The 22546-nt window shown below is 38.3% G+C and overlaps 3 protein-coding genes across 4 annotated transcripts in view; 1 reads left to right on the top strand and 2 right to left on the bottom strand.

Annotated features, from left to right (window-relative positions):
- The window catches only part of commd10 (COMM domain containing 10), a 66546-nt gene extending 65820 nt beyond the window's left edge, over positions 1–726 (bottom strand). Inside the window, exon 1 of the mRNA XM_004547094.3 lies at positions 587–726. Within this exon, the coding sequence (XP_004547151.1) occupies positions 587–615 (29 nt within the window). The 5' untranslated portion in view covers positions 616–726. The remainder of the gene's footprint in view (positions 1–586) is intronic.
- Positions 727–1724: 998 nt separating this feature from the next.
- On the bottom strand, positions 1725–12686 carry ap3s1 (adaptor related protein complex 3 subunit sigma 1). Of its 2 annotated transcripts, XM_004547093.2 has the most exons (7): positions 12354–12686; positions 8510–8601; positions 7538–7649; positions 7339–7410; positions 6066–6173; positions 4582–4623; positions 2359–2474 (listed from the first exon to the last, which is right to left on the bottom strand). In XM_004547093.2, exons 1-6 carry the CDS (start codon positions 12420–12422, stop codon positions 4588–4590), a joined length of 489 nt encoding a protein of 162 aa, XP_004547150.1. In that variant the 5' UTR covers positions 12423–12686; the 3' UTR covers positions 2359–2474; positions 4582–4587. The 2 variants fall into 2 exon arrangements, with proteins under 2 accessions (XP_004547149.1, XP_004547150.1); XM_004547092.2 differs by lacking the exon at positions 4582–4623 and having other exon boundaries at positions 1725–2474; positions 12354–12682.
- Positions 12687–17187: 4501 nt separating this feature from the next.
- cdo1 (cysteine dioxygenase, type I) lies at positions 17188–22321 on the top strand. Its single transcript, XM_004547091.6, has 5 exons — positions 17188–17448; positions 18739–18816; positions 19499–19656; positions 20197–20366; positions 21344–22321. Exons 1-5 carry the CDS (start codon positions 17279–17281, stop codon positions 21371–21373), a joined length of 606 nt encoding a protein of 201 aa, XP_004547148.1. The 5' UTR covers positions 17188–17278; the 3' UTR covers positions 21374–22321.
- Positions 22322–22546: the final 225 nt, after the last annotated feature.

Genomic DNA, 22546 nt, shown 5'->3' on the forward strand with positions numbered 1-22546 from the left:
CTATACTACATATAGTAACAGAAAGTCTAAATGGGTAAAAGTTTTTTTATTCAAATCGATTACATGATATGATTTCAACTGTCTTATTAAGTGGTTTAAAGGCGGCCAATACTTCTGCCCAGTTTCAAGTTATAGTAGTTTTGTTTTTTAAGCATAAGTAACTTTAAGTAACTTGTACAGACTTAACTCTAAATATATCCTTGTGGGATTTTACTTAACCCGGCACCCCAGTAGTATTTTTATTCTACAAAGACACTGCTTAAGTGTCATTAAGTCATTGTGCGCATAAGTTCGACCACTGTACCAAAGTATGACTCGTTTACTCCAGCCCACCAACATACTTGCTAATGTTACCATACCAGACTGAGCAAACGTGTAAGGCTAAAATGGAAGAAGGCGCATTTGTGCAATTCAATCTCATCAAAATGTAAAAAAGATAAATATAGATACCCTTTGCTAACATGTATTAATGCAACAAATTACAATATCGACTTTCGGCATGCCTTCGTATGCTACAGGTAGCTCAGGCTTTGCTACAAGATAAAATGTCGTTACATGTAATTTTTTTTTACATGGGGGGTCCCACCTTTGTGTTTCTTTTATAATGGAAGTCATTGTAGTCTGCGTCCTTAAAAATAGTGTTTGAAGAATTGAAAAGCGTCAAAGCCACAGCAGCATCCTCACACTGTTGACATTCCGGCTTCCTGTTGTCACAAGACAAGTCATGTGACCGTCAAAGCTGCGCGGAGATGCGCAGTCACGGCAGAGAGTGGATCCGCGCTGGCTGCTGTTAGCCTGCTGGATGGAGGGAAATCATTTACTTGCATTAAAAAAAAAAACGAAAACTTACTGCTGACATTTGTCATCATGTCACTTTCTGCAAAATAAAGTTTCTGTGAGATTTTGTTTTGCGTAAAAACTGCGCACAGTGAATCTCTAGTCACTACGGAATCAGCATTGGACAAATCAGTGCCTGTCCTGCAAGAAAAGCGCTAAGAAAAAAAAGAAGAAAAAAAAAAAAAAAAAAAACCGGCAAAAGCACATAAAATGTATTTTATGCTTTATCTGACATTTACCAGAACAAATTTAGGGCTCTGCTGGGTTTTTTTTTTAAACCTCCCCCTTGCAAATGGACTGTTGTTCTGATAAAAGCCCAAATACAATCATGATAATACGTCATTTTAGTTTACTGGTTTTAGTTTTCTGTTTAACTTGTTTTTAGGCAATAAAGGCGCGACATACTGGATAAGAAGGTTTTTGGGTGAGTTTTGTATGTTTTTGTCCCAAATTTATTTTAAATTGTCAATTGCACTGTTCTTTTTCTCCACCTCCGTGGTTTAAAGTTAAGATTTGATAACCCAAAAATGTTTTATGAGTTGACTTGACAAAAGTAAAGTACAGTGGATCTGAGAATTTGTAATAAATGTTAGGCAGCATATTTATTTTAAACATTTAGTTAAATGTAATGTACCACATACATATTTAGCCAAGTATCAGGGGTGATTTGTAGCAGGAGGAACAAGTGTGAAAGGGAAGGTCTAGATGATAGTGAGACTTCTTGTGATAGATGGTTTGGAGACAGTGGCACTGGCAAAAAGACAGGAGGCCGAGCCAGGAGAAACCGGGATAGGGTGAGACGGAGGCAGATAATCCACCATGGTGACTCCCAACAGGAGCAGCTGACATAAGATCTTTATAAAAATGAAGTAAGCCAAGCACACAGGTTTCGTTTTGACGTTTATTATGTTGAAAAAAGAAGAGAAAATAAGTCATATACACACAAAAATTAAGAGCATCATTTGGTAAGACATGGTGAATCTTTGAAAAATACTTTGCATACAAATAAAAGAAAAATCATTTCATATATATTTTTCTGTCACACAGCATATCTTCAACATAATAATCTTCTGTACCCTAAATCTCTCAATACTGTACTAAACTGGTTCCAATTTTGGATTCGAAATATTTTTGCTTTCACTTCTACTTGACTGATTCTCTTAGTCTGGAAAAAAACAAACTCGTAAGACTGCCCCAAAAGGTCACTTCCTGCCACGCAATTCTCTTTCAAGTAAACACTTTAGCCGATTCCAGTGAGCTGAAAGTCATGAGCCAACCTTCAGTGAGGCGTAAGGAATGTACCATTCATAAATAAATACTTACTTTTACTTCAAACTGAGAAAAATAACACAAGAAGAAAGAGAAAGCACACGTACAAGGAGTGTCAGATCACACAGTACCTTGAAGATTTATAGTTTTGATAAAAGTTGGTGAATTGAGGTTGTGGTAAACAGATTGCATCACTGTAAACATTGGCTGACATCTGCAGGTTCGGGATCTCGCTGCCACTATTTGAAGGAGGGTAAATTTGGCACTTTTATGCTGATGTCACCAATGTTGATGTTTCTGGGCATTTCCGGGAGGTTCATGTTCTTTACAGCTGATACGGCACGAGCGGGCGCTCCTGCAATACCGGCCTATACACACACACGCACAAAAAACACACACAAGGAGGGTTGATAAGACAAACCAGTGAAGCAGAAAACATGCCGTTACAGGACGAGACACTGAAAAGTGAACACTCGACACACACAGTGCTAAACAAAGTACTAGACAATCAACTGCTGACAAAATGCAAAAGCACTGACAGCTCCTGAGACAGACAACATGTGCAAATGTACATTCAGATGCCTTCATAGCTTCATACGCACATGCATTATTTTTCTTATTTTCTCGAGAATGATTGGATCACAACCAGAGCCAATTATGCGTCAACGGTGAGGACATACTGTACTACACCATTCACTGATTTTGAGCACTACTTCACATTCATCAAATGGACAAAAGGCAGCATTGCTTGGAAAGTGAACCCACCGGACTCTTGAGGACCGATAAGGTTAAAATGGAAGGAGAGAATTGGGTAAAGCAGAAGAATGGATTTTGATATGAAGACGGTAATGATGTTCGGATAGATAGGTGGGTAGATTTCAGAAAATGTACAATGTTTGCTTTAGGAGTAATAGTACAGGTGATACTATACCTCTAGTGAGTTGAATTACCTCTGGGAGCCTACACATGACAGTAGCTAACATTTTTCTGTCTAAATACATATGAACAAAAAAAAAAAAAAAAAAAAAAAAAAAGTGTGTCATTTGCATGTGTGCTGTGTTAACTACTGATGATAGGAAAAGGCTGTAAGCCTACTAGCACTAAACTACAATGGGAGATCTGTTTTCAGTTACAGAGGAGGCACTTCACTCTAACACAATGAATCTCAATGTGAAATTATATAAGAGAAATTGAGCGTTTTTAAAGGGAAGAAACCAGCCAAGTATAGTTTTTATGATCAATAACACAGATCTGAATACTGAATGATTTGATGTTTTTGTCTCAAGTACGAGCAGACATTTGAGAATCAGTGCGGTTAGAGAACCCCCAGCTGAATCTTTGGAAGACAGACCCAAAAATGACCAAAAGGATAGAAAACTGCATGATCGCTGCCTCGCTAGAAATGAACACCCTTGTAAATAATTTCAGAGCCTGACACGCAAGGTACGCTTGGAATGGAGATTAATCCACTTCATGTTTCATAAGGTTATTTCAATAGGCTGTTTGTCTTAGGGGGTGTCCCTCCCTCTGCCAGGAGTCAAGGAGACTTGTGTTAGACGGAAAGATAACCGTGTTGTTAATCGAAAGGAATGCTGAGCCAGCAAATTGGCTCGGCATTAACAGTGAAGGATACTTTGTTGCTTTGCAGCAGGTCGCCTGAAGGCCTGCTGTGCAAATCCATTATAGTGGGTTTTTAATAAAGTACTGCGTGACGAACACACACAGAAATAGCAACGCCAGCTTCGTGTCACATAACTGCAGTTTGATTCTGTGCTTCACCTTCAAGCTCCTCCAAAGCTCGCTGTGCATGTGTAAAAACAATGTTTCACTGTTTAAAAAGGGACATTTTTGCTAGAAATGTTCTTGGCTTGGACTTCTATTATTATATTGTTTCTGCTGCGCAACACACAATCCTACAGTAAAGTCTCGAGCCACCCCTCATTTCTTTATATTTTGCTTCCAAGCAAAAATTGGTGTTTAACAATAGTTCTCCGTGCTGCACCTAGATCCCATTTTCCAAATAAAAATAGAACTCAAGACTTTTTAGCGAATAGCCCAGTATACAATCCCAGACAAACTGCACTTTGGTGACCTTTAGAGATACTAGTTGGTTTTACATAGACAAGGTAAAACATTTCTTTGTTTCTATCTATGCAAAGCTAAGTTATCCACCTGCTACATAAAAACCACTCACACATAAAACTTGTATCTTTTTATTTAGTTTTTTTTATTAGAAAGACAGCATGCTACTACATCTCTAGACTGCAATTTCAACGACCGCGACCGTTTTTGTTCCTGATTAAGGAGGGAAACATTTTTGGGTCTGCCACGAAAGATTCCTACTGTATGTTAGTGACGTCACTTTACTTCAACATGGAGGGCCATATGAAGAGACTCAAGAGGGTGGGGGGGTGGGGGGGGGGGGTGGTAAACTGCAGTTAAGGTTACAGTACTTGGTTGTAAATTTAGCAGTACCTGTGTCTACCTGTCCTGCCTGGTAGACTGAAAGATAAACGTCTGTAAAGAGAGAGAGAGAAAGAGAAGAATGGAAAGAACTGGACAGGGTCAGGAAAAAGAGGAATGAGGAATGTTAAAGCAGATTAAAGTAATTACAGTTTATCTCCACAGAAAAAAAGTGATAGGACCTATCATACACCACAACTGTAAACTGTATACTACAATTATGTATAGCTGCGAAATATAGAGATATTACGTGACAAGAACGTGCGTTTTGAAATGCGATTAATATCATAATCGTTCCTTGCCAGTCGTGGAGAAGAACGGCTCGTTCCTCGGTCTCCAGAGACTGACCTATAATAGAACGGTGCCACTTTCAATTAGCATCAGTGTGATAAACGAACTCTGTGGTCTACGATAGGTCCAAGAGGGAAGAGACAGAGCAGCTCAGATGATCGTAGAACAGTAAAAGATCTGCTTACAGAAGGTCAATCGAAAAGGAAGAGTCTGTCTGCTTAAAATCACACAATGCAGCTCAGATTATTAAAAAATATATACACTTTTTTAAAAAAAAGAAAAAAAAGGAAATCTACTGTTAGAGCACACAATTAATCAGCCAGTTAAAAACCTGAACATGAAACCCTTCAGTTTGTCAAGGAAGCAAACAAAGTAGAAACAAATTTGTATGACTTTGTGACTTTCGCTGTAAGAGTAAAACAGGATTTCACCAAAACTCTGACTCAATGCTGATACATTACTGCAGCGTGCTGCAAGTACTTTGGAAACAAAGGGCCAAATCATTAGTGTAGTTCGATTTTAGGACTATCAGATGCTACAATCCACATTATTTTGCAAATAAGTGATTTCATAAAATTGTCTCTGGCTGTCTGTCAAATTAAACTTTTCAATTCGTAAAATGAATGTTTCTCTGCTAGCAAAAGCTGTGTGCAAAGCAAAGCAATGTCCTTGCATAGAGCAGTTATCTAAGCAAGGACACTGGCTTGTAGATGCAAGAAAACAAGTCTGAAAAGCATTTACTACAACACGGACAGCGCAGAAACTTCACATTCTCTTCTAAAATAAAGAGCATATAAAGACACAGCCTGGAACCAGCATATTTTCACTACTGTATTTCAAATATAGATGATATGGCTGATTTTATGGTCACTGAATCTGGAGGTGCTTTGGAAAATGGTACAGTTAAGTCTTCATAGAAATGGTAGAAGTGATGACTATGGCTGTATAGTATACTGAGAGATACAGGAGAGAATATGTTGAGTCTTGATCTGAGTTGAGAGCAGTGCAGCAGCAGGAAAAGAGACCAAAAAAAAAAAAAAAAAAAAGAGCACAAACACTCAAGAGTGGGTAGGGAGCATCCACAAGGTCACTGGAGAATAGCATGCAGGGTGCAGCATACACACATGCCTGCATACTGTATACACCACCTCAGAGTTTGGCGGTAGCATCAAGACATACAGTTGAACTGTCAGGGTCACGCTTACCTCAGACTTCTCCATCTTGTTCTGGGCATCCACCTGCGTGATGATTTCATTCATGTTGGTCTCCAGGACCATCCCACCCATTACCATCTCGGCCAGAATGTTGTGGACCTGAGAGGAATTACCGGTAGACGTGAATCTAATCGTCACGCAAAACTTTTTCCTCATACTGCAGCATTACAGTGCTGTGAGAAAGTCTTGAGACACCCCTTATTCTGTGTATTGTTCTGTATCAACATGACATGTCTCGGCATGGTGTGTGGGCCTGGATAAAGAAATGGGAAAAATCCAACAAAGACCTGACTGATACATCTGGCCCTTCGCCTGATCCATCTACTGTTTGCCAAAGCCTCATCGGAAACAGTCTGAATGCAAGGGTGGCTGCCATGAAGCCATTCATAAGGAAGGAAAATGTGGAGAAAAGACTGACGTATGCCAAACTGCACAAGAACTGGACTAAAAATCAGTGGCAACAGTTCTGATGGAGTGATAAATCCAAATGTGACATTTCTGATTCAATTCTCATCAATATGCACAGAGGTGCAACAGTGAGTGTCAAAAGCCATCTTTAAAAACACAGAGGAGGCTCTGTGACGGCTTTGGATCTTGACAAAATTGATGGAATTTTGGACGTAAAAAATCACCATCAAATTTTGAACCACCATGCAAAATCATCTGGAAAGCATTCAAATAAAAGCTTTGGTTGTCCTCCAAGAAGCCTGGAGAATTATTGCTGAAGATTCCTTAAAGAAATTCAAAGAAAGCTTGTCTAAGAGAGTTCAGGTTGTACCAAATATCAATTTTCAAAGCTGTTATTGCCTCACATACTTCATTTCCAAGTTTGTACCCATTTCCCATTTTCTTTGCTAAATATAAAAGTAAAGTATGTGACCTTTCTAAGTGTTTTATTCTTAAAATAACAATGCAGGGATTCTTCTGGTTTTTGTGGCTCCCCCTTAACCAAGTTTAACCAGAACCAAAGCAGGATTGCCTGAATTATCAAACAAAACAATGAGGGTGAATAGACAACATTTGTAGCCAAACTACAGTTCAATCTCAATCGGTCCCCTAAACACTGAATTAACTATATAAGAACAAAAATGCCGCTACACAACATGTTATGGAACAAGGCAGGTTATCAAATTTTGTACCATAACATGAGTCACTAATGGCTACAACTGATTTCTGATTTCATAGGAGGTCGAGGTCGTTCCGAGGCTCAAACAAATGGTATTATAAACATGTTACATCACAAAGAGACAAATGAATTTATTACCTTGTCGACATGGAAAATTAAGTCAAGCTCACAGACGTTCTCAAAGCACTTGTCCAGCGTTTCCACAAATACCTGCAAACAAAATAGAAGAAAGGGCTTGTAGACCTAAAGGAACACAGTCTGCAAGAAAGATCCTGAAAGCACACCGACAACTATGGTGAAAGAGACGGTGGCATTATTGTTTTTCCCAGGCTTTTACCTGGATTAAGTCTAAAATTCCTAGTTCGCTCTCTGAGGAGTCGACACAAAAGACAAAGTACAATGTGGCGTAGTGTCTGTAGATCAGCTTGTAGTCTGATCCTCCAATCAACCTGAAAAACAAGAGGCAAGAAAACATTAGAGAAATTGCTCCTCATGAAATATATAATGAGGCCTGTCAGGCATGCCATAGAAACTACGCTCTACTATACACTTAGATAAGGGAATCTTAATGTATGCTAATCTTTTGAACGTACGCACAAGGTTCACGGGGAGTTTAACACTCAGAGAGAACTCTGAACCCTGAGAATGACCTGATTTAACTAGTATGAAGTAAACACAGATAAAGACGTGAAGAAAAATAACAAGATCTTTTCAGTTATTATGAGTCAGTGTAACGGTAGTACACAACATATACAAGCGTGAAAAGATAGAAACTGGTAGTGGTTATTCAGCCTCTTGCTGGGTTTGATAAGAAATCACAGTTTCTGTTAACAACAGGAAATGTAGGAACTCTCCCTCGGTATTATGCAATTATTAAATAAAATGAGTAAATGAAATTAGTTTTGGGTTGTGGGCTTTTTTATGCGTTTGTTGTGCTCTCCATTCAGTGACTTGATTCTTATTAGGTTTTTTTGCTACGGATATTTTTTCATTACCCTTCAATTTTGCAAAGTGTAATGAGACAAAAAAAAATATGCAAGAGCAACTGCGAGCAGTGGTGTTTCACAGCTCCACGCCTAGTTCCTCATTCATGAATGTTAAATGAAGATCAAACGAACACCGTTGCTATTGATTGCCATTCATACAGCCCTCCGAGCTTTCCTTTGGAGAGTGAAATTAAGTCCTGTAATGTTGCGTCAAAGTCAATTATCTTCTGGAGTAGATTACTTCCACTAAAGCCTGCTTCTTTAGCATTTAGACACAGTCGCGTATGCACAAACAGGCTCAACCGAGCAACCTCATAACTTACATTCCTCCTTCGAGGAAATTGCAGACATTCTCATCTCTTTTTGAGACCAAGTGGAAGGTTTCCCTGATGATCTGTTGCTCTGTGTCTTCATTCTGGAGGACGAATTAGGAAACAACAGGCTGTTAAACACAGCGACAGTAAACAACGTGATGTTTGCCCACTTAATTGCTTCCAGTGAGCCAGTTCATTACTATTAGCCAGAAGACTGGTCTGACAGGATATTAATGGTTCCTCTCACCTCTCCCTTTTTGTTTTTTTATTAAATACGTGTATTCCTAAGTAGCTAAAAATAAAAGATTTATATAACAAACACATTTTTCAAAATCAAATATACAATACCCAGAGGTCACAGAGGCTCTTACTAAACCATGTCAGGGAGGCTTATCTCTGCAAAGAGATGAGATTATGTTCAAAGCATTCAATATCCTTAGGCATGTTTGAATGAATAAGGGAACAAAAATCTTCTTCATCAGATTGTTCTGTCTTTTAAATCATATTGAAGGCTCACAGAAAGGATCTAAAAAGACAGTCTCTGCGCTGTCAATACAAGCTCAACAACCTTGCTAAAAATCTGCTTTACTGCAACTCTAACAATGACACAGTCTCACCAAAGGGTGCTAACGTCCTCTCTGGATCTTTAACAGTTCAGTGAGTAAAGGGAGAGCACAGGGTGACCAGTATGCAGCTGGCTAAAAATCAGTCATGTGATGTGCAGCATGGGACTTAATGATACAGTCACAAAGCAGAGCAGAGCAGTGAGCCTATTGCAGAAACAGCAGCAGCTTTTAAACATGTCAGAGTTTGAGAGTTTCCCCATCTGGTTACATGAACCTGCAAATCTATTTGAAATTCTGGAGGTTCACAAGCAGCAACACAGTATAAGTTACATTTAAGGACCAACAGGAGGCTAAATAAATAACACGATAATATATGTTAACATATTTCATGTGGTAGCCAAACATACCAGAAACCCTAAGATTATAGAAGGAGATTTTTAATTACTAGTATTCAAATTTTAAACCGTTAAAAATATTACCAGGTGAAGCGATTTTCCCGTTACGATACCGAGAAAATCGTTATCAATAACGGCCACCAGAAAATATCTGAGCCTTACTCACCTTTTTCAATCCCCCTCCACCTGAGGACTAACCAGTTATGGTGAAACCACACCCACTGTAACAATTGTTGGAAATTGATATCACCATGGTGACAAATGCAAGTCAAAACAATGATCAAAACTACATATGATGGTCCCTATACAGCATTTTCCATTATGCAGTAGTTAGTATGCCAACGGGGGGCCAAAGAAGGTCAGCCAATGAGCCTGTGACACAGGACATGGCTGCCTAAGGCTCACTGATGTACAAAGAGTGCAAAAAAGATCTACTACAGCACAAGATGCTGACAACCCTAATGCTGCCTGTCATAGAAAGTTGAACCTTTATTTGTATGGGGCCTGTGTAGCCACAGACCACCACAGAAACCACCAGCAATGAGATCAGAACAGAACAGTGTAAAAAGGAGAACTGGTCTGAACATTTACACCACATGTGCCATCAGGTCTGTGTTGCATTATTTACCTGTGGAAAGAAGGCAGCCAGTTGCACTATAGGAACTGGCTTGCCAGCATAGCCATTGTGTTATACTCTGTGCAACATCCAACTGGGAAACGGTGGCTGGCAGTTATGTTTATGCTACATTAACAGATAGCGTATATCCTTTCACTGCAACAGTTTTCACTGATGCAGATGTGTTATTCAGCAGAATAATGTGCTCAGCAACACTGCAAAAAATAACTCTGGAATGGGAATATGACAGAGGTCAGCGTCACTGTGCTTGATAGCACAGGACACCTTCAGAGCTGTTTTGGAGGTCAGAGCTGTTTTGACAGCCTGGACGAAGGGGAGCTACAAAATATTAGGCAGGTGGTTTTAATGGTGCAGCTTTCACAGTGCATGTTCATCCACCAGCCTCCACTCATGGGTCTGCACATCTCTCCTAAAGCATGTTTTAGCACATTGTTACTTTAACACGAGAACCACGACGTCCTCATCAAAAAAAATAAATCATAAAATAAGCAAAGCAACTTTTTTGTAAAAGCAGTAGCACAAAAAAAAAAGTCTATACTGCTACGTAAAAGTTATGGCTTACTTACTGATGATGAATGAATTATATATAGGGAGAATTTTTATGTGCACATATTTCTCCCTCCTCTCAGACTGGACACATGCTTTGGGTTTATGTCTGAGCCAGCAGGCTGGCTTTAACAACCAGAACAACGCCTCTTCAGCTCTGCCACTCAACGCAGACACACACACACACACATATAAGGCACAGCCACACTAAGACAAACAACATACCGAGGCTTAACAATAAACTCTTATCAATAAACCGAGTCCTAAAGATAGTTTTCACAGTCAGTCGGATGTGTGAAATTGTATATGCAGCCAGCCTGTAAGCCGACACCTCAACTGGTAACATAACAGATGGCATCTACATGGACTACTTCTAATCCAATCAATTTGTGTTTACCCTCCTGAAATACAAACGCATTAATGTCCATCTCAATAAATAATTATGCAACATGGAAAATGAATCTGAACAAATATTTATATGGTTAAATTCATTTGCTGCTTTCTATTTTGAAACCCCTTTTAGAGATTCTGCTTTCTAAAAATGATGCATACATAATGATGAATACATAAAACAAAGAAAAGCGCCATATCAGCAGACTGGAGGATCTGTAATGAGGATGCCAGACTGACTAATCAATCAAATTACCACTTGGTATATACTTATGTTTTTAAATACAGACTGCTGGGTGATGCCCATCATCTGTTTTCTTAAATCGAATCTTTTCGGGATGTTGTTCTACCCTAAAAACATTCAGTTATCTAGACTGAGATCAAATCGGAAATCTGCATTTATGAGTTCCAGCTGAATCCATCTCCAGTGCTTCTAAATCCACTATTGAACAGCGCAACGAAACTGACATGTGAAAAGCAGGTGCTTGGAAAGTGTGCAGAATTTTTAAGCAGGTTCAACTTTTTTCTGGCAATTCATCTGTTAATCAACTTTTGTTTGTGTGTGTCCCCAATTTGTCCCCAAGAGTTCATTCAGGGAGCTGGACCAACGCATGTGCAACCTTGTTATTGTGATACCTACATAAAAAGAAGGCGGCCGTCTTGAGGTATAAATCCAATTATAAGACCAAGCCAGCACAGCTCACACAGCAAATGACATTACATAACCTGGCATTTGTTCCCTGTAGCTTTTTAAACAGAGCAGGTAGCCTGCTTTAGTGATGCCAACTTACAGGCAATAATCTCATGGCATCAGTGATGGTGATGGGATGGACTGAGCACGAGTCACTCACAAGGGCCACAGCTATTACAGTCATGTGACACAAACAGTAAACCTGCTTCGGGCTGTGCATCACACAGACTGTATATAGGCTGCATGAGATTAGATTTAATAAGCTAAGTGAATAAAACGGAGCTCACTCCTGTTCACGCAGCCTCAGCGGGAATGTGATAGCCTCGCTTCGGCTTGCACACGTTTAATTATTCATATTTTTAAAGGCCAGCGTGGATCAGAGTGGCATCTTATAGTCTACATCAGTTTGAAACAACTGCACATTATTGAAGTACCCACAGCTTCCCATTCAAACAGTGTGCAGCACAGTGTCATGAATGCTGACAGTGATTGAATTTTTTTAAGTGTCCTCAGCACAGCTGTACAGCTTGTGATATTTTTTTTAAATTAACCGTTTCCACGTTGACCCGTGAATCTTACATATGTGCAGCAAATAAATGAAAAATATTAAGAAGAAATTTTCACTCACATAATGTTCGTAGAATTTAGAAAGCCTTGGTTTGCCGTGGTTGTTGAATATTAAAATGGCTTTTATCATGATTGTAGCGGATCAGAATGAGGCGGGGAAGAGAAAGGGATCAGTCTGCGAAAGACTGGTGTCCGTCAGCTCCGGTGAACCCAGATCTGAGCGGGATTCACGGCTAAAGCCCGTCTCGATTTAAGGTTAGTAAACGGGATAGCTTCAAGCTACACTCTGCTACTCCTTCATCGTCTCTTTACGGAAATATTCCACGTCAAGGACCAGTCATGCTCTCCTCCTCCTGCTACAGCAGCCGAGATGGCTCAAACTTTGCTGTGGGTAAATGCAAATCACGGGGTTAAAAAAAGAAGAAGAAGAAAGAGCGTTTATTGATTTGTTCCTCATTCTAAGAGTGATTCTCTCCACATCCACTGGGGTCAGCCCAAGCATTTTCTTAATCACTGAACTTATTTTACTGTGATCACCATTTTTAATATTAAGTTGATGTTTCTTCATCTTCTTCATCTTAGTGGAACTTAGATTACCCCTAAAAAGTCCTGAAAACTTATTAGAGTAACTTTAAAGGTAGGATAATATTCATGACAGTGACATCTTTGGCCAGTTAACCTAAAGCACATATCTCTGGACAATGAGATGCAGGTGGTCAACGGCGTCACCAAGGGGGGCGTGGCCACTGGCCAGCCACCAAGATTATCCTATGTTGCTAATAATGTTAATAAACGTGATTACAAGAGAGCAGAAGGCACCCAACAATCAATCGATCACTTAAAAAAGATTATTATGGATTTCAAATCTTTTATCTTATTTTCATCTTATTTGGTTAAATGTTGGTCACTATTTTCAGTGATATCAGCTTTAATAGCAGGAAATTAAGTAGGTATATAATAAGCTATATTTGACAACAGCATAATAAAACTAGAAATTTTGTTTTTAGTGTGCCACACCAATATTTTTAGTGGCCCCCAACTAGCCACCCCAATGAAAAAATTCTGGAGGTGCACCTGGGTGAAGTAACTAGAGGAAATCCACCCAAGCACCCGGGAGAGCATGTAAACTCTACACAGTTTCAAACTAACCGTCTTGCCATGAAAACACAGGACTAACCCTGAAGCACTGAATGCCAAATGAAAATTTTATCCAAAGTTCACAAGGTTGATTATCTGGGAATATTTTATATATTGTTAGTGCATTCTCCAAAAAATTGCATTTGGGTCTGGTGACATTAGAGGAAACGTGATGAGGTCACAAACACTGACCAGGTTAACAAAGGACCAAGAATTCAATCATCAAATTTCATGACGATATAAAAATATGAGATATAGCCATGCTCAAGAAGACAACAGTAAAATGTGCTGTAGTCTTGTTTATGTTCTTAGTTAAACTTTTAACTTTGAAGGAACATTATTTGAAATTATAAACATAAGAATTTTTAACATTTGTCAGTGTTTGGAAATGTTGCCTCACAACTTGGCACACATTTAGCCTTTGTGTCTTTATACAAGCTTTTAATGTTTCATTTAATTTAAACATGTTTTTAATCGTTTTTGGTCCATCCATCCATTCTCTTCAATTTATCCACATTTTGCAAAGGGGGCTGGAGCTTATCTCATCTGTCATAGGGCAAGAGAGGCCAGGTAGACCCTGTAAAGATCACCAGTCTATTGCATGGTCAACACATTTGTGCTTAATTTTATGACACAAACCTTTTTGATTTTGTGTTAGAAAAAACTGGTTTAAAAGTAACTTAACTCTAAGGCAACTTGTTTTTTAAGTTAGAAATTCCACATTTTTCACATCATCATTGATCCTGGCCGATTTCAGTAATATTTATTATAGTAAACGTTAGAAAATCTGGTCCTCTAATGGTTTTTATATGGTTTAATGTAAACATCTGCATGAAAAATGCTATGCAGTCTAAAGTCCTCTTGCACTAAAAACACAAACTTGAACGATGATTTAGGCAGCCAGCAACTGTTTTTTGTTGTCACCATACAGCATACAAAAAGAAGGCTGTCTTTTAAAAAGATGAATTTACAAAGAAAACTCAGCATTGTAAAAAAAGACAAACAAATGCAGTCATATGAAAAGTTTACACCAGATGCTGTGCAGTCCCATGAAAAACTGCGTTCACCCTTATATTATAAAAGAGTAAATAGCAGCCAGGTGCTGCTAATCAAATGCAATTCACTGACTGATAACCAATAAGTGTGACAACCTCTATAAAACCAGAAGTTCTGGCACTTTGCTCCTCTGGAACATACAGGTTGTGTGAACACTGAATGTTAAAGTTCATAGTAGAAGAATTAATAAGAGACTGAAACCTGATTGAAAGAGGTCAACACCAGAAAGCGTCTTCTTTCTATAAAAAACATGGCAGCACAGCTTATGTTTGCAAAGCTGTCTCTGAACTTCTGAAGGACGTGACCGAAGTGCTGATGTCTGTCATATTTCACAGGACCACATTTGGCAAAAAACAAGCACAGCTTATCAATGCAAACACTTCATACCACGTCAAGTACAGTGGTGGAGGGGTGATGATTGGGTATGTTTTGCAGTCATGAGACCTGGGAACCTTGCAGTCATTGATTTGACCATGAACTCCTCTTTATAAATATCTCTATAAATATACGAGGCCATCTGTCCAAAAGTTAAGGCATGGATGAAACTGGGTCGTGCTACAGGACAATAATAGCAGCAGCAAATCTAAACCAGAATGACTGAAAAAGAAAAATCAAGGTGTTGCAACAGACCACTGAAGGTACAGACCTCAACTTGGCTGAAATGCTGTGACAGGAGAGCTGTGCATAAGCAAGTGTCTGCAAACCTCAATGAACTGAAGCAACATTGTAAATTGTTGGTCAAAATTCCTCTACAACAATGTGGGAGACTGACAGTCATACAGAAAACAATTCCTTCAAGTTATTGCTGCCAAAGGAGCTTCTCGAAGCTATTGAATTTTGGAGTGTTTTGGAGTGTTTTCGGGGTTTTTTGCAGGGTTTTGGGGGGGCTTTTTCCTCAATGTGGGCAGCTCCACCTTGGTAATCAAGATTCAAAGTTTCAGCCACAAGGTGGAGCAAAACTTCATTTTACAATGCTGATGTGGCAGCTTAGAGGAAAACTTGGCACATTGTGATGCAAAGAAAGTTCTCCACTCTTGGTTCTAGTAAACACGAACATGATGCTTCTTCAGACAGGTTGGATTTTCCTCTAAAGTACAGATATGTGTTGAATGACAGAAAACAAATGCAGAGTATTCCTGCTGGAAAAACCTGAGCTCAGCCATGGATTTAGACTCTAATCTGAAGTCAAAGTAAATAAATAAAACAAATGATAACAATTAAGTTTTGTGATAAAATTTTCAAAAAAAAACAATTACATAGATTTATGTAAGTTATGTATGAAAAATGTAAAAACTGTCTTTTTCATCTCCATTTGAGCATGACATGGTGACCAAACTTAGCTCTCTAGTATCTTTTTATCTTTTATATTTTAATCAGTCACTGCACTGTACAAACTATTTATTCATTTATTTATTTCCCGTATTGACACACACTTTTGTCACACTTTATTTTTGAGACAAGCATGTGGAGGACTGGAAAAGAATCACCTGTGTGGAATGTGTTGCGTGTCTTAAGAAAAATGTGCATTAAGGTGGGACTCACTGATAAACAGCTGCTAGAACACAGTGTGAAGATGTTGGCAATCTCATCCAAAATATTTCTCTGACTGGTTCTCTTTGTCTCTATTTGAAAGGAAGAATTTCACAGACAAGGAAATGAAAGCATTTAATCTTTTTGATCTCCAGATTATGTCACATTTTATGATCACAAAGGTGCATAGATTTGAATCAACCTTTATTTCCACTTATGCTGACAATCAGCTGGTTATGTTTGTTTATGAGTCTCCCATCATAACATATCCTGCTCTGGTACTTTTCCACCAGTGATAACCTACACCCAGGAAAGAAAAACCCCCAGTCCGTGCTCATTGCACAATCTGTAATTAAGTATTCACCCATTTTTTTTTCAAATAGATAACAGCTACTTAAGTTGCCTTCTTGAATTAATTATTTTATTTTATTTTTATTTTTATTACTGGATTGCATTTATTAAAGGATTTTCTTTTTCTTCTTCTCTTTGCATAGTTTATAATTTACATATATAAAAACTTGTTGTAGCTTTTTTATTTTTAAAAAAGCAAGCATTTTTTCAGTACACCTCTACAGTATTAATCTAATGACTTCGTGAAACTAAATCACTTCATGCAACTAAATCAAAGCTAAGCTAAAGACAAACACTATTAAAATATACAGTAATATATGCAGACACACATTTTATGTCTCCCATAACATGACTGCTGCCAATCAAACGTTTTTCCCACGTTTTCTCCTCCATCCTGATTCAGTTCTGCAACAAATGGATCAATTCAGAGGAGAGCGCCCACAAAAAGAGGGGAGCAAGGCCATTACTAGAGGAATGTCTCGGTGGGAGAAGAAAAGGAGACAGAAAGACACAAGAGGTGTCTGTGTTTTGACAACGTGGTGGAGCCGGCCTCAGAGAGGATTAGTCCAAGTTGTTAAAGTGTGAGATTAACGGATATCTTAGTCAGAACATACAAAAACATAAAATTCACCTCTATAAAGTAAGTGTGGTGAAAATACAACCCCGTGTTTCTGTAACTTTCCAGCGAGAGAATATTCAAAATTTCAATTGGATTGTTAGATGTGGGCGTTCACCATTTTCCGTAATGGTACAGTCCGTCTCCAGCTCCCCCCCCCCCCAAAAAAAAAAATTTGCGGCGCCGGCCTATAAAAACTAAAGGACTGTGCAAACTAGAAAGTCTTCACCACCTGAAGTTTTAACTGAAGCGACATACCTGAGAGAGAAAAAAAACCTCTCCTCTTCAGCACAGCGATGGAGCAAACCGAGGTGGTCAAACCAGAAACCCTGGACGACTTGATAAAAATCCTGCACAGCATTTTCGAGAGTGACTGCATCAATGTTGAGGAGGTTCAGAATTTAATGGAGTCATATGAGAGCAATCCTCAGGAGTGGATGAAGTATGCAAAATTTGACCAATACAGGTAAAATATTCGTGTTTCTGTTTGTTTTGGGGGTTTTCAACACCTACCCACCCAGATATTCCTCATCTATGCTGTTGTCCTTTGGACTTTTGCACCTTGACCTAGTGTCGTGTTGCTTTATCGATATTCAAAATTATATTTACTCTATCATGTTTTTGTTTACCCTAAACATGTGTCATGAGTCCCTTTTCTTTCCTTTTTTAAATTGAAAAGGTACTCTTGAAAAAAAATGCTGTGGCAAACTTCTGCATGCATTTGCTCAGTAGCTAAAAGCATTATTATTTTTTGAATGAAAGCGGCTGATTTATTTATTTCTTTTCATTTAGGTGACAAAACTGCTGCTCTAAGGTTTTACTTTGAAAAGAAAATTGCTTGGCCTATATTAGTGTGCTTTATTTTGAAAGGTCGTGTTACAATGAGGAGATATGCAAACCAGTTCATTCCTCAGTTCTCTGTTCTATTCAAAACTTTAAAGAGCCCCCCCGTCCCAGTCTTTTGATTAGTGAGGGTTCAATGGAAGGCGGGTGTGTGCCATCCAATCAACACCGAGAACTGATACACACCCGCTGATTTTTGGCAAATGGGACAAGTTTGGTCTCTGCCGGGCAGACTTTCTTTTTCCAGCCTGGTTAAAATTGTTGAGCAATAAATTCAAACAAAAAGTATAATATTTCATTAAATCTAGTTCAGGAAACAAATTAGTTTTATTGCCTGAACCCTAACCAAAGTGTGACTGAAAATTTTGAATAGTCATTAAAAGAGCGTTTTTGTTTTGTTTTTTGTTTGTTTGTTTGTTAGAAAGTCCTGAAAGCCACTAGTTTCCCAATCTAACAACTGCATCTGCTTGCTAATGTTTGCACACGTTGCAATTGCACAGTCCAGAAAATACAGGCCTAGTAAGAACACAGACACAAAAGTGGAGGGTATGAGGTTTTCTGTATGAGGACTATTGGACAATGATTAAAACTCTTCTGTTTCTTTGTGGGTTCCAGCTGGATGACGTGAAAGCTTCTTGGATTTCCAAAATAAAATTGATTTGTATTAATGTAATGTACAGCTTATTGTGAAAACGTTATTTCAAGTCAATCATCAGTTTTCTGCATTTAAGAAAAGAAAAGAAAAGGAATTTAATCACTTGAAAATCAAATATTATATTTTGACAAGACATTTAAATCAAAAAAGCTCCAAACTGCTTGTAAATTCAGCCCTTCACTCCTCTGTAACTGTATAGTTGTGACATAATGCATCATATTTTTCCATGTACATTTGACATATTTCTCATTCCTGCAGATACACAAGGAACTTGGTTGATAAGGGTAATGGGAAGTTCAATCTCATGGTTCTCTGCTGGGGTGAAGGCCACGGCAGGTAAGATATTTGTATCTTTAAAAATAAATAACATCATTATAATTCATATAAAATAATCTGATCAGAAAACTGAATTTGTTTAAACCTTTAATAATAAGATTTCTGTTTCGGGGTTTCAGTCATGTTACAAGCCTATACTCTTAGATACTGTAGGCCACATGGCCATGTTTCTCACTGGCAATTATTGCATTAGTTAATAAAGATAACAAAGTCCAATGTTCTACACACTGACAGATTATGTAAATAGACATTGTTTGATATCTTATGTCCCACTTTGTCAGCAAATGTCACCTGATAATTCCTGGATGTGTTGCAAATCTTTTTATATGATTACGTATTAAAAGATGCAGATCAGCAGCTGTCTTTTTTTCACACAAGAAAAGACTGTTTTATCACATGGCTGTACCAGTACTAGTGTTTTAAAACAGGGACTTGTTAAGTAAGACTGTTCTGGGAATTTCTTGTTTTGTTCTCTTGAACATACAGTATTGGTGATATGATATGGGGCATGACTTCTAAACATAGCTGTTCAAAGTATGTTTAGCTCTTGCCGTGAAAACTTAAGATTTGCCTCGTCTTCCCAATTTTTATTTTTATTTTTTAACATCCTCATCATCTTGTCTAATTTTTATGAAGAGAGCAGTGTTGTCATATTCTGACAGTGTTCTTTAACGCTTTGCAGTAGTATCCATGACCACACAGAGTCCCACTGCTTCATGAAGCTCCTGCAGGGTCAGCTGAAGGAGACGCTGTTCGAGTGGCCAGAGAGCAAATCACACGGCGATATGGTCCAAAAGTCACAAAGAATTCTTCAGGAAAACAAGGTTGCTTACATAAATGGTGAGACACCAAACTGTCTGACTATCTTTTTTTTTTTTTTTTTTTTTTTTTTTTTTTTTTTTTTTAAAACCAGAGCTTGTTCTCCAACAGAATTTAGATCTGTGCTGATATCTGTCTATGGAGTCATTTTAACTGGTGCTTCATTTTACTCACATCTTTATTATGCCTATGCAGTGTTCAATACAATAGACCAAACGAACGTATGTGATCATTCGAGATATGCTAATGTGAAATTTCCTTGAAACTTAGGCAAGGCTGTTAAATGTGTGGCTTCTCTGTCAGCGTGCAGTAAAACCCAAGTTTCCAACCTCTGCAGTTACATAATGTCTAATTGGTCTCACAGGCAGCTGTAAATTTACAATGAACTTTTTTTTTTTTTTTTTTTTTCCTTCAAATCCCTGCCTGGCGTGTATGTCCGTGAGGCAAATAGAGCTCTGGTGTCATGTTTCTGCCTTTAACTGTTGTTGAGCCATGTTTTACAGCATTCCAATGTTACAGGTATGCTGTTTGTTCATACATGTGTACGTGTGTGTGTTTTAGACTCCATTGGTCTGCATCGTGTGGAAAATGTCAGCCACACTGAGTGTGCAGTAAGCTTGCACTTGTACAGTCCCCCTTTCGAGACCTGCCAGACATTTGACCAGCGGACAGGACACAAGAACTCTGTCAAGATGACCTTCTGGAGCAAATATGGAGAAAGGACTCCATTTGTAAGCAGTTTTTTTTGTTTGTTTTTTTTTGTTTTTAAATTACTTTAATACACATAGATTGAGTGAAACCTTCTGATTCATGCTTTGACCCCCCCCCCCCCCCAGAAAGGCTTGAGTACTGAAACTTAAAACTCACAAAGATGCACTTGTCAGGTGCATAAAATCAAATCTAGTCAGCGTGCATTACAAATTACAATGTAGCTCTGTTACTGTACAGTGGGCACACTGCTTACTCCATTCCCCGCTTCCCCATGTCTCACCCAGCAAAAATACCTTCTAAGCAGGAAATGGGAAGAGCTAATACTTTCTTGCTTTTTTCATTAAGCAGAGCCCATAAAGAATGAAGGCAGCACTCCTTTAAGATTCAAGAATTAGTAGAAAGTTTCCATTTCCTTTCCTTCCTTTACTTTATTGTGCTTCCAAATGCTTCAGCTTTAACAAAAAGTTGCTTGAGTGAACAGAAGAGTTAGGTATTGAACATATAAGAGTGTTAAAGTTCAGACAGACAGAGGGAGAGAATAATCAATAAAGGTCAATTTATTATAAACTAGAATCAGCTCGTCAAGGTCTTCAATAAATTAGTTATTAATAATTACACAAAGGGGGAAAAACAAGACCAATTACACTGTCGGACCTCCGCCTGTTTTGGCCGCCCTGCCAAAGAGCATCAGCCTTATCTTAAATCTACAAGTTGTATAAGCATACCTTGGTCATAACACTGTTAATTAAGTTCATTTGATTGCAACACCAAACATGCAAGATAAGATAAGTATATCTGTGTGAGCACACAGTGAACCTAGCGCGGCATACGTCCATAGTTCTCAACAACTGTTCGAGGCTATTTTACAGACATTACATGTCTCCGTTTAGACCATGACTGTAAACATTCCTGTTTTAGCTTTGCTCAGGACTTGACATAAAGGAAAATGTGACCTTATCTTAGTCTAAAATTGTCTTTCTTCCCAACCCTTTCCTAGGAAACCACAGTTTCGCAAGAGAACAACTAAAGGGCACCAAAAGAGACTCCAGATGATGAAGACATTTGAAGTGACAATGTTATGATATTGAGTCAACGGGAAACTGCTGGTGAAGCGAAAATGTGGACCTATGACTAAGCAACCTATTTAAAAATCAGGAGTTGGCTAGTTCAAAAGGACAACCCAGTAATTAGAATGGCTTTATCACTGCCCAGTGTGAGCTTGGCAAATACTGATGAGCACAGGACGAATGCATGAATAGGCTTGGACATGGATTGAATCTGCCTTTTGTTTGCTGGGCCTGAGGAGACCCTTTTCCAATAACAACATTCCTGTCTATCCATGACCTGTGTAACCACACTGTGACGTTATGGCCAATAGTCAAAGACTAGACCTTTAGATTTTCCTAAATTTTATGTATTTCCAGATTTTTTTTTTTTGGGGGGGGGAGGAGGAGGATCTTAAATCTGGTTTGATCTCAATGATGTACTTTTATAGTTGTATTTACTGTTGATTTACGCCACTGACAATTGTCTTAACACCTGTTGAATTGTAATGAAATGTAACATTGTTTGTACAGTCTAACAAGTTTTGGGTTTTTTTTTTTGTTTTGTTTTTTTGCATTTGGAAAATTAGTTGTAAAGCTTTAGAGCTGCGTTGTTTTTAAAGTGTCACGCTTGTAATTTATTTGCAGGATCTTACATACACTGAAAGAGTGTTTAAATCTGCTCTTAAATGTGTTCATATTAAAGGTTTGACCAGGCGAAGTGAAGCGACTACTTTTATTGGCAGAAAATATATTTAGGTTACTTTCTCTCGGGATTTTAGCGTATTGTGATTGTAACTGCATTTGTTTAGTGTTTAACTTCACAGCAAACCACTTATTATAGTGCTGTCAACATGCTAGTTTTCTGATGCAGTAATTGATACATCTGGCCATAACTGAAGTCCATTAAACACCATTATTGTTTGCAGAAAGTTTCAATCTGTTTTGTCTTTATTTTTCATGTTCTGAATTTTCTTCAATGCTTATTGTTATTCATAGAATTTTTTTTTTTTTTTTTTTTTTTTTTTTTTTTATTAAGCTTAAATTTCGTTGGATAAACCTTTACAATCACTTAAATCGCATCTCTCTAACCAGGTACAGTATTAGTAATGAAACCTGTGGGTCGATAACATTTGGCGCATTGGCTGGTAATTATA

This window comes from Maylandia zebra, linkage group LG12 (assembly GCF_041146795.1).
Source record: "Maylandia zebra isolate NMK-2024a linkage group LG12, Mzebra_GT3a, whole genome shotgun sequence".
Lineage (NCBI taxonomy): Eukaryota > Metazoa > Chordata > Actinopteri > Cichliformes > Cichlidae > Maylandia > Maylandia zebra.

Bases quoted from the DNA above. Each gene is read 5' to 3' on its own strand.
- ap3s1 (XM_004547092.2), bottom strand. From the start codon at position 12,422: ATGATAAAAGCCATTTTAATATTCAACAACCACGGCAAACCAAGGCTT. The intron at 8,602-12,353 runs GTGAGTGAAAAT...TTCGTCCTCCAG, and splicing joins CTAAATTCTACGAACATTAT to AATGAAGACACAGAGCAACA. The intron at 7,650-8,509 runs GTAAGTTATGAG...CTTGTTTTTCAG, and splicing joins AATTTCCTCGAAGGAGGAAT to GTTGATTGGAGGATCAGACT.
- cdo1 (XM_004547091.6), top strand. From the start codon at position 17,279: ATGGAGCAAACCGAGGTGGTCAAACCAGAAACCCTGGACGACTTGATA. The intron at 19,657-20,196 runs GTGAGACACCAA...TGTGTGTTTTAG, and splicing joins CAAGGTTGCTTACATAAATG to ACTCCATTGGTCTGCATCGT. The intron at 20,367-21,343 runs GTAAGCAGTTTT...ACCCTTTCCTAG, and splicing joins ATGGAGAAAGGACTCCATTT to GAAACCACAGTTTCGCAAGA.